The sequence below is a fragment of the Myripristis murdjan genome, chromosome 24, assembly GCF_902150065.1.
Source record: "Myripristis murdjan chromosome 24, fMyrMur1.1, whole genome shotgun sequence".
In the NCBI taxonomy this organism is placed as follows: domain Eukaryota; kingdom Metazoa; phylum Chordata; class Actinopteri; order Holocentriformes; family Holocentridae; genus Myripristis; species Myripristis murdjan.
This window is the reverse complement of record NC_044003.1, coordinates 31,896,963-31,911,497: the sequence shown is the minus strand read 5'-3', so window position 1 is coordinate 31,911,497 and position 14,535 is coordinate 31,896,963. Positions and strand designations below refer to the sequence as shown.

At 40.4% G+C, this 14,535-nt stretch overlaps 2 protein-coding genes and 2 non-coding genes across 13 annotated transcripts in view; 1 reads left to right on the top strand and 3 right to left on the bottom strand.

Annotated features, from left to right (window-relative positions):
• Positions 1-6,249, top strand: part of eya4 (EYA transcriptional coactivator and phosphatase 4) — a 53,006-nt gene extending 46,757 nt beyond the window's left edge. For 5 of the 10 annotated variants that reach the window (XM_030047201.1, XM_030047199.1, XM_030047195.1 and 2 more), the window contains 2 exons: positions 828-949; positions 3,693-3,971. In XM_030047201.1, the coding sequence (XP_029903061.1) occupies positions 828-949; positions 3,693-3,895 (325 nt within the window). In that variant the 3' untranslated portion in view covers positions 3,896-3,971. Of the gene's footprint in view, positions 1-827; positions 950-3,692; positions 3,978-5,349 lie in introns of those variants that run through there. The other 5 variants (XM_030047202.1, XM_030047205.1, XM_030047196.1 and 2 more) reach the window with 2 other exon arrangements.
• Positions 6,250-6,976: 727 nt separating this feature from the next.
• rps12 (ribosomal protein S12) lies at positions 6,977-12,053 on the bottom strand. The gene is made up of 6 exons (XM_030047194.1): positions 11,943-12,053; positions 11,773-11,818; positions 9,840-9,956; positions 9,505-9,607; positions 8,712-8,813; positions 6,977-7,064 (listed from the first exon to the last, which is right to left on the bottom strand). Exons 2-6 carry the CDS (start codon positions 11,784-11,786, stop codon positions 7,002-7,004), a joined length of 399 nt encoding a protein of 132 aa, XP_029903054.1. The 5' UTR covers positions 11,787-11,818; positions 11,943-12,053; the 3' UTR covers positions 6,977-7,001.
• On the bottom strand, positions 9,239-9,321 carry LOC115356713 (small nucleolar RNA SNORD100). The gene has a single exon (XR_003927993.1). It is a non-coding gene; the product is annotated as a small nucleolar RNA SNORD100 (small nucleolar RNA).
• LOC115356712 (small nucleolar RNA SNORD100) lies at positions 9,680-9,763 on the bottom strand. The gene has a single exon (XR_003927992.1). It is a non-coding gene; the product is annotated as a small nucleolar RNA SNORD100 (small nucleolar RNA).
• Positions 12,054-14,535: the final 2,482 nt, after the last annotated feature.

Genomic DNA, 14,535 nt, shown 5'->3' with positions numbered 1-14,535 from the left:
AAAAATGGTTCTTCTATGGCATCACTGCGAAGAACCATTTTTGGTTCCATTTAGCACCTTTATTTTTCTGTGTGCACCCATCACCTATCCGTCCACTCATTTACCTTTTCATATCACACTATTGGAATATGAGCATATTGCTCAGCATTGTGGATTGATAAGGGCTGCATGTGTGTGCTGCAGCGAGCACAGGAAAACAGCGAGGGTGGAACAGTTTGTTTGTTGCTTTGATTAAAAATCTGCTGATTCAGTTGCATCAGTCTGAAACAAAGAAATGGATTCACACTAATGAATATGAAATCAGGTCATTTACAGTTCTTTAAAAAAGTAGTAGTGGAATGAAACTTGAGAACACTGAAGTACTGTACCTATTTACTTATTGTACTAAGGTACTTTATTTGAGTAACTCCATTTTATGCTACTTTATGCTACTACTCCACTAGATTTCAGAGGTAAATATTATACTTTGTACTCCACTGCATTTACTGAACAGCTTTAGTTACTTAGATTATTAATACAAATTATAAATCAACTAATAAATGATGATGTATTTTTAGAGGTTAAGCTACCCAGCAGAATATAAAGTAATTCAAATTAGATCCACTTTTACCAACTGCAGCATTATTTAGAACATTACATTATAACATAACTAAAAGTGTTTAAGGCTGAAAGTTCTGAATTATCATGGTTTACACTGAGAATGGAGCTGTATCTCTCTAAGGCAATGATTCACACCCCAAGAAAATTATAAATGTGCTTACAGTCTCTCTCTCTCTCTCTCTCTCTCTCTCTCTCTCTCTCTCTCTCTCTCTTTCCCTTCTCCACAGGAGTAACTGTGTGAATGTGTTGGTGACCACGACGCAGCTCATACCAGCCCTGGCTAAAGTTCTCTTGTATAGTCTGGGATCTGCTTTCCCTATAGAGAACATTTACAGTGCAACCAAAATAGGTAAGACACAAGCACACTCTCTCTCTCTCTCTCTCTCTCTCTCTCTCTCTCTCTCTTCCTCTCTCTCTCTCTCATATACACACACATGCACTCCTGCCACCACATCCATTATCTTCTTGGCAACCGCTGCACCTAAACAAACAAAAAATGATTTCAGTCATTCCAAAAAATCTCTAATAATCTGATATTGACGGAAATGAGGAAAGCAGATAAGATGGTATGGAACTAATTAAACTAAACACTAAGTTGTAATTGACCATATAATCGGCCCATGTTATTTTAAGGCTCAGTTATTATCAGTTATTATCCAGTATTTGGATGTCTCCATCTAGCCCATATGTTACTGATATCCTGCTCTCCTGCTTTGATTTTAAGTGTATTGCTTGAAACGGGCTCAAGTTCAATGAGCAGTTGTGAAGGAATGTTTTAGTTTATACTGTGTGTGTGTGTGTGTGTGTGTGTGTGTGTGTGTGTGTGTGTGTGTGGCCGATACAAAACCAACATGGTTTGTTTTCTTTGAACAGACAGACACAAATGCACACACACTAATTAAATTTTAATTAATCATCAGTAGATAGCTCTAGTATTTTTCATCATTCTTCAGCTTTCTTTACTGTCTGTGATCTAAGGCCATTATATCAATCAATATAAAATTACATTAAATCAAAATAAAATAAAATAATATAAAATAAAATAAAATAAATCAAAATAAAATAAAATAAAATAAAATAAAATAAAATAAAATCTCCAAGTCTGAACAGTTTTGGTGTGCAGTTTATGTAATATTGGGCATGACTCTTAAATGCCCATATAAAGTGATCATTTGTTTTTGTTTCATTTCAAAGTTAATAAAAAGTATGAAAACAGTGTGTGCATAAAGAGAGTTGAGGAAGCTCGTGCAGCTTAGCAGCGACACGTACAACAACGGACCAGTTGACAGATGCACCTTTTTAAATAAAACTCAGGAGCAAATCAAAAATGCCACTGTATAAATTTCTCAGTGTGAGTATATATCAGAGAACATTTCAGGAAAATATTCATATGAAGCTGTGATGAAGCTGAATGCTGCTTTTCAAGAATGACATTTCTGAAACGCAGTTGGAACCATTTTTACAATACACACACACAACAGTACTTCAAGTAGGTATAATTTATCTAATATAAATCATTCCAATTAAAATTGATACAATTGTTTCATGAAATAGCAAAGATTCTTCATGCAAATATTTTTGACAGAATTATGTATAATTTCACTTGGTCATTTTCATTGGTTTATTCCTTTACTGTGGTCATCCTGGCTGTGTGGAAAGCAGCCGTTTTTTGCATGCAGATGTAATAAGTATTACAGTGGGAGGTTAGGGCTTACATTTGGACTAAAATCAGCCGTATTGAATTCCAGATTTGTTTTTCCAGCTAATGGTGACCTAAACAACATCCTACCAATCCACACATTAGTCCTCACCTCAGATGATCCCGATCTGGCCTTGAACAACTCTGAAACACGTGGGATCTTTCAGGCCCTGCTGGACAAATGCCCACATTCTGACTGGACTCTGCCTGAACCTCGGCACGTTCCATCAATGTGCCGAGGCTGCAGCCAACTCCAAATTCACCCATATATCAATCTGAGTAGAGGAAACAAACAGCCCGGATAGGAGGGGGGCAGAACACTCAGGAGACAAACCACAAGCCAAGTGTGCCTGTGTTTTTGTCTCTGCAAGCTCATGTTACAGCCACATCAACCCCACGGTGCCTTGATTCAAGCGGACATAGCAATGTGGTAACTGTGACGAGCGTCAGAGGCTCAGGACACAAGCAGGCTGCATTTGTGTTTCAGGTCACAAGTCTTATCTAAAACAGACTCCTGGACCCATCAGTCTCCATCAGTTTCTAGACCTGCGGTGAAAGACTGATAAGCCCAATCAAATCCCCTGGAATTAGCATAGCATAGTGTGTGTTCACATATTGAACATGTCATGTAATATGTATACATATAGAAGATTTCCATATGAGGCATGTATGTATATGAATATCAGATGTATTTGACTTTGGCACAGATGGACATACACCCAGTGTGCACTTTATCAGCTCCATCTGTACAGTCTAATGCATTTCAGGTCAGCAGCTCTGCTGTAAATTCTACCTTTTAACAAAGTTTATAATGTTCAGTTGGTGTTGACATTGTTGAGAATGTGTCACTTTAATTCTCTGTTTATTATTGAGGTTGTAGTTTGCAGACGTCTTGTACTGGACTGCATTATATTGAGAGATGTTTCTCATTTTTTGTCCTCCTTATTTATATACATGAAGGGGACAGAATATTAGAAACAGCTCTCAGTAAGATGCAGTCCAGTCCAACAGCAGCACTAACTATGAGCAAACACAGAAGTGAAAGAACACCTCTGTCACTGTGACAAAAAGGAAAGTTTATGGCACAACAGCTGGATTGGATTGGATTAGATTATGCAAGTGTGCCTAGTAAAGTGGCCAGTGGGTGTATATTTTGTGTACATTATAAACACATCTTGCCCATTGATGATATCAATTGAAGCTCCGGCGCCATGTGAGTGCCAGGTTTCATCAGAGTGAAGCCTCTGTCATGTGTGTGAATGCCTCCTCTCCCTGTCTCCTGTCATCACCCTCATCACTCCATCCCTGATGCACACACCTCTGCCTCTTCCTGTCTTTTATTTCCATCTAAACGATGAAGGCAAACCTGTGTAAGCCGTTTGTTTGTCTCCAGGCAAAGAGAGCTGTTTTGAGCGTATAGTCTCCCGCTTTGGCTCTAACATTACGTATGTTGTGATTGGCGATGGGAGGGATGAAGAGCATGCGGCCAGCCAGGTAAACAAACAGCTTTTGAACTTTGACCCCTCTGACCTGTTGACCCCCTCCTTCCTCCCCTTGTTTATTTTTTTTTTTTGCAGGAAAAGAGAGTTGCTTTGAACGCATAATGCAAAGGTTTGGCAGGAAAGTAGTGTATGTTGTAATTGGGGACGGTGTGGAAGAGGAGCAGGCGGCCAAAAAGGTAATGGACCCGCAACCTCACCGTGACCCCGCCTACTCCACACAGTGTGAGCTCTGATTGGACCGAGCCTGCCTTTTCTTTGCTGTAGTGGTTTTGAGTTGGTCATTTACTTTTTCTGTTTCTCTTCTACTTGCTGTTGCTTTGTGTATTTTTTTTTTCTTCTACTTACGAAATGGGGTGAAAAGAGACTTTTAATCTCATCTGTTGCAGTGAATTGTTGAGATTGTGAGGCTTGGCTAATGTACATTTTGCACCCTCTTCTATAAGTAAAACATACTTAATGGATAACCTGTTGCTAAATTATTGAAATGAGATGCAGTATTTTGCACCTTTGATGATGTTTTTAACTGAACTTAGGACAAAAGGTGAAAGTAAATAAGTGCCAAAGTGTACACAGAGACTGAGCTGTCAACAATCTCATTTGTTTCACCTGTGAATTAAAAAAAAAAAAAAATACACTAATAAACAAACAAACAAAAAAAACCCTAGTGCAATATGTAATGGTGCACTAGGGCTTCTGCTGGGAAAAAAAATATGGAGCCAAGGAGGGGGCTAAGATTCAGAGAGAGAGAGAGAAAAAAAACAGATTTTACAAGGTTAAATTTGTAAATTTATAACAAAAAACACACAAATTTATGAGACAAGAATTCCAAAATTCCGAGATTATACAAATTTGTGAGAAAAAAACTCAGAAATTCTGAGATGAAAGTCATAAATTTATGAGGAAAAAATTTACAAATTTATGAGAAAAAAACTAGAAAATACTGAGATTATAGTCACAAATTTACAAGAAAAAAAAAAACATTTAAGAGAAACTATTTTTCCAAGTTTTTTCTCATAAATCTTTGAGCTTTTTTCTCATAAATTTAAAACTTTCATCTTGGAAATTCTGAGGTTTTTGTAAGACTGTTAGCCCCACTCCCCTGACTCCATATTTTTTTCTCCCTGCAGTGGCCCTGATATGCCTTCGTAGATATAAAACCATCCCTGCCAGTTAACTTTATTATCCCAGGATGTTTGGCAAAGCCTCTGTACAGTATTTCTATTCTTTCTTTTGAAATCAGCACAGTGATAACGTAGGTATATGTGGGAGAAAAACAGTATTTGTTAGCAGTAGTAATACACGACATATTCCACCTGAATCCTGCATCTTCTCCAGCTTTGGGTTTAGTTCATAATGCTGGGTGCTGGGACTGTTAAGCATAGAAATGCATGGATTTTGTTTGCAGTGCTTTTGCAAACCAAGCAGCTCCAAGCTACTGTAGTGTAGCTTGCATGATTTTGGGTGGTGGTGTGTGTCAGTGATAAATAGCACCTTAATGATGATTCTTTTTGTACATCTGATGTGTGTGTGTGTGTGTCTGTCCCACAGCACAACATGCCTTTCTGGAGGATATCTAGTCACTCTGACCTGCTGGCATTACACCAAGCACTGGAGTTTGAGTACCTGTAACTGTTATTAGAGCAATATGGACACATGCAATGTTACCATGGAGATGGTCAGCCAGGCAGCCCCTTCTTTTGTATACATATTTAAGAAAAAAACACGTTGCAACTTTTGTGATTTCCTCTTCTTTTTTTGTCTTTGTTTTTTTGAACGTCTGGATTTACATACTCTGAACGGTCTTAAGCAGCAGCAAGGGAAAGGCAAAGATAGGACAGCGGGATATAAAGGACTGAACTCCTCAACGTAGCCCTACTTGGTGACTTACCTCTGTGAAAATCCAATCTGACGTCCATGCAGCTGCAGCGGAGCAGCACTCCCTGCCTGACACCCTGTAAGCCTCAATCTCTCCCTCCACCTGGGAGGACTTTTCTTTGGCTGACTACTTGATTTCTGCTTGACGCGCAGAGGAGACCGGGATGCACCCAGGACTGCTCCGCTTCCCCTGGGAGGAACTGTCTGCCACCTTCATTTGAGGCCTTCTCTGTTCAGGCGCAATCATGTGTGCAGGGACGACAGCTCCTTGTGAAAACTGCTTGCCTGGCGGTTCTAATAACAAAAACATAACCTTACAGTCTGTAGCAAAAAACTCATGTAAATTATTTACAATAAACTTACAGGGCAGTGGTGGATGTTTTTGTCGGTATTTTTTTTTTTTTTTTGGAGGGGGGGGCTTTTTTTCTCTGGATTTTTGTAAGTTTTTTTCCCCCTTTTGAAAATGAGAATGTGCGTCATGTGTTGTGCCTTATTGTGTTCGAGTGTCTTCTTTATTCAGAAATGTCTATGTATGTAGATATAAAAGAGAAAAACAATCCTGATGACCTACGCATCTTCTCTTCCGGAATGTAAAAACATTGAAGCAACTACTGAACCATATGAAATATGCATAGTACAAAACACAAGTCTAACAGGGAAGTGTACACCAGACCAAAGGCAAAAGCAGTCACTAAACAAATGTAAGCATTTGTTTTTTTTTTTAAGTTCTATTTTAAGTAAAATGTCCATATACATATTTAACTTATTTGTGAAATCACAAGAATTCTACAGCAACACTAACAGCCCACTTTGGATGTGAGCAAAGCTGCCCAAGTCTCAGATTTTTAAATAACTGAACAAATTCTGCACACTTTCCCCTCAATCTGAAAATGAAAGGTGTTTGATAAATTGAGCAAAGCAAAATGCAACTGTTACTTTGGGATGTTGGGAGAGTTTATCAAAATAAAAAAGGTAATGTCACTGTAGTTTTCCAATGCATTGACCATCATTTTTCATACACATGAATAATGTGAAACTTGGAAACAGTCTGATGAATGTAGTAATTGTTCAGTCAATGTTAGACTAACAATTTCGGTCCAACTTTTTAGTTGGACAAAGTTCACTTCAGTGAAGTAGTAAAGAATTCAGTAAAGAACTGCTGGCACACATCTGGCATCAAACATGTGTTTGAGCTTGTAGTCGAGACGAGTACCAAACCCATTTCACTAATAGTTATAATTCAGACCAAGTTATTAGTATTACATAAACCCGGCACAAAAGAAACACCAAACACAGCAGCTTCATTTCCACATTTTATTGACACCTCATTTCTTGGCTTTGAAGTATTCCTCAATCACGTCTTTTGCTTGAGACTCCTTGCCATAATCCTGCAAACAGAAAAAGCTCGTTAGACTAGGACAAAGACTAGATCAGGGCTTAGCCAGGAAAACAAACTATACAAGTCTTACAATTACAGAGACCTATTAAAAAAAAAAAAAAAAAAAAAAAAAAAAGTATTGCTGAGATCATGTAGCCGTTCGATGGGACCCCACACACCACAGACAGATGAAGGGGCTCGTGCCCTGGCAGTCAATCTAGCCAGGGTTGATGCACAGCAGCTGCATGGCACCAGGCACAGCAGCTGCACCTGCCTGGCACAACTACATCAGCACATCAACATGTACACCAGTCACCTTCAACCTACAACATTTTAACAGGCGCTGAAAAACCTTTCTACTTCAACTTCACTTTCCAAATCAGCCTCTTCATGCCGCTTTATTGTTTTACTCTCCATCAACCTTTGCAATTAATGGAAAAGTTGTCATTGAACTTTGCTGGTCGAAATGTTAATGACATGATTTTCAGCTGGGCCACTTCTTCAGCACAACCACACCCAGCTGAGAACATTACAACAGACAGCAAACTGCTTGTGACCTTGGATACAAGAAGCTTGTGATTGACATTTGTATTTAGTCCCCATAGTTAACTTGGCTTGACTGTCAGGCTGTGGTGTGAGAGCTGTTATTACTGTAACTTGCTTTCACATTTTAACACTTGCCTATCAAGCAGTAACGTGCTGCTGCGTGTAGTCTGGACATTAGAAATGTTTTAACGGTTCAGCTGCATCATGCAACTCACATTATTCCACAGAACCGAGGAGGGCTGGTAACATGGCCAAAATCAATCACTCAATTTTTCTCAAAAATTTCAATTTTTGACCCGAAACGCTGATATGACAAAACTGTCAGGATGAACGATGAAGATTTTTACACAACCGGTCATTAGTGATGTGGATGTGACAGCGAAGCAGGAGGGCATGCCACACACCAGGGTTAGAACGTTAGCCACATATCTGAAAGATTATGCTACACGTGGTGGCAGTGATCTGAGGGTTGAATGTTGGGTTCAGAATAATGATCCAGTCATCCTGGATGATAATGCTAATAGACAATTTAAGATGTTCAGTGACTTTTTTTTTTGAATAGTTATCTGGCTAACTTGCTATCCTGCTTTGTGGAACACCCCTCAGGTAGAGACAAATAACAGCGATAGTCTAACATTTACTACAATTTACCCCCATTTTACATGGCAACAAACTATTTTGAAAAACATACAGGATTGAACCAGACACAAAACTCTTCTGCATTCATAAAACATGCAACTGATATTTGGCTGTATAAAGCAAATGTTTCCCTGGGGACTATTTTGTGGTGGACGTAGCGTTTCACTCCACCCCAATTTCAAGTCATCGAAACACAGCAGTGCTGCTGCTTTTAGGAAAACTAATGTGGACGACTTTATTAAGGTGATGGAATACTGCTGTGGAGAAAGTTTGGAGTCTCTGAAAGTTCTTTTATATATCGTAGTGGAATGACTGGAAACCAATGGCTGAATAAAAAGTTATTGGAGCTCTAAAATTGACTGTTTGCTTTAGGAAAAGATTAGTGTAAACCTGATGGTTATACTTTTTGCAGATATTACAATAAACACAAAAACACTGATAGTCCTTCAACAGTTCAGCTGAAAGCATTTACCTTGATGACGACACAGCTGCAGCCCACCACCTTGCGGGGTTTGCCCTCCCGGTCAATCTTGCACAGACCGACCCACTCACCGAGCTTCTTGTTGTCATCAACCTGACAGAGTCAAGAGTGTTTACATGCATATTAATGCAACATTCCAAATGAAACATGTCAAGACTCCCAAGAGAGAAAATACAGCATAACCCAGTCATACCTGCATTTCAGCTCCTTTCAACTACAATATGTCAACTTATTCAGGTTTTATTTTGTTCTTTTCAAATACTCAAATGCAAATGTGATGAAAGTGAACAAGGTGGTGCAGTAGAGTTCCAAGGGGCAGACCCATTACAAAAATCCACAAACTGGGTTCTCTGCCCTTACTTTAAAATCAAATCAAAAGATGGCCTTAAGCAAACTGTTCCCACAAAGTGAAGTATTGTGAGCATGGACAACTCAGCGGCAGCAAACACACTCAGCCCAACATTCAAAGCTTATCAGATGGGCCAGGAGGCTGAATAGTGCACACTGGTCCCACTGGCTGTATCTCAGACACAAATTGGGTAACAATGGCAGTCTCCTCATAGTATTCAGTAGAGGGAGCCAAATTATCATCACTGATACAGCAAAGGTGTAGGCATGTAGGAATTTGAATTTCTGACTCCATTTTCAAAGCATAATGACGTCTGGCTTCCTAACATGATCGAGCCTCTTCAGAGGATTTTCACTGTTCCTATTCACTGTATTAAGGACATAAGGAATCATCTGAGTCCCACATGCCTGGTCCCATCTTCAACTGGCTCATTACCTTGATCAAGTTGATCTGATGCTCAGCGCAGAGGGCCTCCACCAGCTTGACGTACATGGGCTCGTCGCAGTTGGCCGCAAGGACACAGAGGTGGGCCTGGCGCCTGAAGGCCACACAAGCATTGAATTAACTGAGGAAAAAGGTCGCCTGCCGCTTCATTTCCACCACCTGATGTTACATCTCAGACAAAAATTGGGTAACAATGGCAGTCTTCCTCACCAAATTCAGTAGAGGGAGCCAAGATATCATCAGCGATGTACAACTTGTACATGAGAACTTTTGAGAACAGACTTAAATAAGAGTAAAAAAAAAAAAAAAAAAGAAGTGTAACATACTTGTCCAGAGCCTTGGCGGCCTCGCGGATACCACGGGCCAGGCCATCGTGGATCAGTGCGGTCTTGAGCACATCGGGAAGAGCGGTGTTGACATCCATCACACCTCCGGCAGCGATGCTGTTGACAGAGGATAAAAGGGGAAAAAAAAAAAAAAAAAAAAAACAGTGAGAGATTGCATGGTGTGGGCAAATGGCTGTGTTAAAAGTAGGCAAGCTTCCAGCATGTCAGAGAGCGGATCTCACTCATTGTAGAGTGAAGGGGTATCCGACTAAAGACTGACAAATCATCATTTATACCAGAGAGCTTGCCCACTTTAAAATGTCACCCTGCTCCTGTGCAGCTAAGTCAAATGGAGATGTGAAGCTGAGTACGAATCGGGCCACATATCTGTCTGAACCAAGATGGCAGCATAGTAACCAAGCCCAACCTGAACCCTGGCTTCCGTGTCCAAATCCAACCAAGCCCAAGATTTTGCTCGTCCTACTTTGCCAGGTTACGTTTACCGCCCGAAATATCCTACATGTTGCCTTCAGCGTCGTTGCGTGAACACCAGCACTATACAGGAAGTTGCCAAGGAGACAGCAGGCCATCATTTTTCACTAAAATAACGTCGATGTGACTGAACCTAACCATAATTTCAGGTCGGGTATCCACACTCTGATGAAGTCTTTTTTCCAAAGTCAGCTAGTCAGTGGATGGTCCCAACCATCAGCTGAGTAGTCCATCTCAATAAGGCCTGTTTTCAGTTAAAATGTGGATCAGATTCAGAATACACTTCTTCACATGTTGATGATAAACATGCCTGGATCTGAAGCCGAGTGCTCAAATTCGCCCAAGCTGTCCCTGCAATCAACAGACCTGTCGCCTCAGTGTAACTGACATTTTGTTTATTCACATTTCATCTCAACCATGAGTCATTTTGGCACAGTCGAGAGTCAAGAGTCTTCTGCATGCAGTGCCAAAAGCAAAGATGTCAACAAAAATACTGAAATGGAGACTGGAATCAGGAATAATCCGCTGCTGATAAACTAGATGAGTATTCTGCTCCATCCCTTCCATCACTGTGACCAGCTAGAGAAGAAAAGGGGCCCTGGATCATGTGTTAGCACTGCTGTACAACCTGACACTACCTAAGAGGCTGGGACACTGATTCATTAATTCATATCTCAGCATTCACCTGTTTCAAGTTCTTTAAGTTGATACAAGTTTCGTATTCCAGTTAAACGATGTCCAAGCTAGAATTTTTCACCGAGCGTCTCATGGCTCCACTGTCTGCGTGCTACTTTTGATGGAGCAGCAGCTCAATTTCCATTCCAAGTCCCCATGTAATGACCTCCCACCTTCCTGAAAAACTGAGCATCTTAAACAGAGACATCACCCTGCACTAGTGGCTGTAAATGAGTTCTAAATAAAAATCTTGAAGCATCCTTTCTCATCCAACTATCACTTCAAGTAAAACTCCCCTAAACTGATATGCTATTGCTTTCCATATGTGGATGATCTTTCCCTGCCAAACATCCTGTTCCAACAGGAAATACATCACAATAAGAGTCCATTTCATGAAGTCGTTAACTGAGAAAGCCTCCTGCTGAGTCCACATGGACTGGCCCGCGCCACACAAACAGCCAGTATCAAGTCCTAAACTGGAGCGTGGACCAGCTCCGTCCCCTCCCGGGATCCGGCTCCACATGCGGAGCTCACGCCGCTCATCCTCAGCTGACCTGCGGCTGCGCTGCTCGGCCGCGGCCGGTCAGCCGAGCCGAGGGCTGCCGACAGGCTCACCTACAGCCGAACACCAACTAACTGACAGGCTGTGACCTCAGCGTGCTGTGTCCCTCACTACCAGGCTCCATACTGTCATACTGGCAGTGTAACGCTCCCGTGTGCACGCAGACGCTGCTAGTTAGCACATAGTCAGTGTCGCCGGACTCACCCTTCCTCGGCCATTGTAGATTAACGATGGATGGTGGACTTAAATTCTGCAATATGAAGCAGATATGAAGGAAGAGTTATCATACAGTGCAGATACGTGACCGTGGTGGTTGTAAAGGAGGAGATGTTAGAGAAATATGGTAGATTACAAAGCGAGATGAGGAAACTCACCCAAACCTCCTCTCGAACAGCGGGGAAAGAGGACGTCATCATTCCGCGTCAGCGCTTTAACATCAGCAGGACCCACCCGCTCATGTACATGGTGTCTAGTCTTCTGCCTGCTAGGGTTTGAGCGAAGCTGACGGAGTTTAGTGTGAGCCAACTTCACTGATGTCAGATCGTGTAGGGCAGGCTCCAGTAAATATGGATGTGGGCGATTGGACCGAATCGGTGCAAACAACAATCAAATGATCGTATTTTAGATGCTTATTAAGATCATTTTATGATCTAGCCCAAGACACAAAGAATCATTTTTATAATGATGATATTAATATTTGTAACAACAACAACAACAATAATAATAATAATAATAATAATAATAATGATAATAATAATAATAATAATAATAAGCGTTTATTTATGTAGTACCTTTAAATAGAGTTTAAAAGTGCTTTGACAGACCCAGCAAAGCAGAATAATCAGAGAGCAGGACAGAAAAGCCAAACAAGGGAGATACAAAATTCAAGTCAAATCAGGAGCTGAGATAAGGGGAAAACCACAAAAGACCCAAAACACAGCAGAAAAAAGGGTATGAGGTAACAATAATAATAACACTAATATAATAATAATGATGATAATGATAAATGACACCAGGCAAAGGGACTACCAGCTATGTTTCAATAGTGACAAATTTTGGGAAAGGAACAAAATTCCAGAAAATTCTATGGTATGGAATTTGAGTGTCCTGTTAGTCTGTATTTATCATTGTAGGTATGGTGAGAGATATTTATGGGGCCATTTTCAAAAAATTGCCAACCTCCAATTTGCACCACTTCAGTATAAATCGCCCATATCTGCTCGACACATTTCAAGTTGTTGTATATTAAGTAATCTCCATATATTGTTTTCTCCAGTTATTTATTTCTTACAGAGCTAGTGCTCAGCCCTCCAACCTGTCTGTCATGTTGTCAAAAGAGGTTGTATGATCATTTTACTGTGTGGCTTACTCCACAGTAGCTGTCCCTGTGTGAGGGGACAGCCCATCTGAGGGGGCAGTGCAGTCGGGTTCTGTGCCTTCGTCCTCATCTCCTCCTTGGCTTTCTCATTGCCAGCGATGTCCTCATGTAGGGGATTTTCTTGGAATCCAGGATGTAGAAAATTTTTTGTTGGTGTTTCTTTATCTGGATAGCAATACATGGCAAGTTCATTTTCCCATTCAGGGTAGAGAAAACAATTTCATCTCAGTTGCTCCTGTGAGCCCATTATATAAGATGGGAAAAGCAACAGTGTAATGAAAGTCAGTCCTGTTCTTAACAATTAGCAGCTATAAAATACAGATGTATCTACACTGACAGTATAGACAGTATAGGATGGCATATTAGTGCCATTGAAGGTAGAAAAAAAAATTGAGCTAGGATAAGGGGGGTAATGTTCTGAGAAAATTCAAATTTATGAGAAAAAAATGAAAAAAAATTCTGGGAGGAGTTTTTAAATTTGTTTTAAATTCAAGTTTTAAATTTGTGACTTTATAATCTTGGGATTTTTGAGTTTTTTTCTTATAAATTTGTGTGTTTTTCTCATAAATTTACAACTTTAATATTGCAAGTTAGGGTTAGGGGTAGGGTTAACCCTAACCCAACCCACCACCCTCCCACCACTACATAATTTCTTCCCCTAAAATAGCCCTAATATGCCATTGTATATTCTGTATACTGTCAGTATAGATAAACTTATATTTAATAGCTGCAAATTGCCATTATTATTGCTGTCGTACAGAGTATGATGTACTGAAGTCAACATCCCTTAAACACTAGTAGCCTACCTGACAAGTATTTCATGTTACTGACACGAGTATTCAGAACAAGCGAGCAGGTGATTGCATACTCTACCTCAGGGTTACTGGACACGGACGAGAAATACACCACAACTGGCATGTTTTAACAATAAAGCCCTCAGAATAATCCTGGCAAGCAAACTTCACTTTGCTTATTAGTGCATCACTGTAGCACTCTGTGAACATGTAAGGGACTGCAGGTTTGCTAGATATATACACACAGAGAGAGGGAGAATTTGAAGAATCCAGGGTGCTGGCGGCAGGTTTAGGATTACCCGTGTCATGCTATATCACAGCAATCTCTCATGCTGAGATATTGTATCTTGGGCACTGTGCTGGTAACATCAAAACACATATGAAATGAAAGCGACTGTGCCATGCTGCACACAATTGTGAGAAATGCAAATTTATTGGTTGACATTTTCAGAATATTTTCATACATGGTGTAGTCACCTTATGCAAAGTAACACGAGTGTGCAATGCGCACTGCAGGTGTTTGCTATCATGATTCATTGCCTCATACAGATAAGTGCACTATCTATGGTATCATGGTTCTGTATTCTGGACTTTATTTTGGACTTTCTGGACTTGTGTATTCTTGGTCTTTTGTGTTACCCCCCAGATTCGGTGTTTGTGTTCTCTGAGTTGTGTTCATGCTGGGTTTTCCTTGTGTTTGGTGTGGTTTCCTTTGCCCTGCTGTATCCAATCATTAGTGTTTTCACCTGTGTCTTGTTACTCAGTCTTGTTTGCCCCTCCCAGTGCTCATACCTG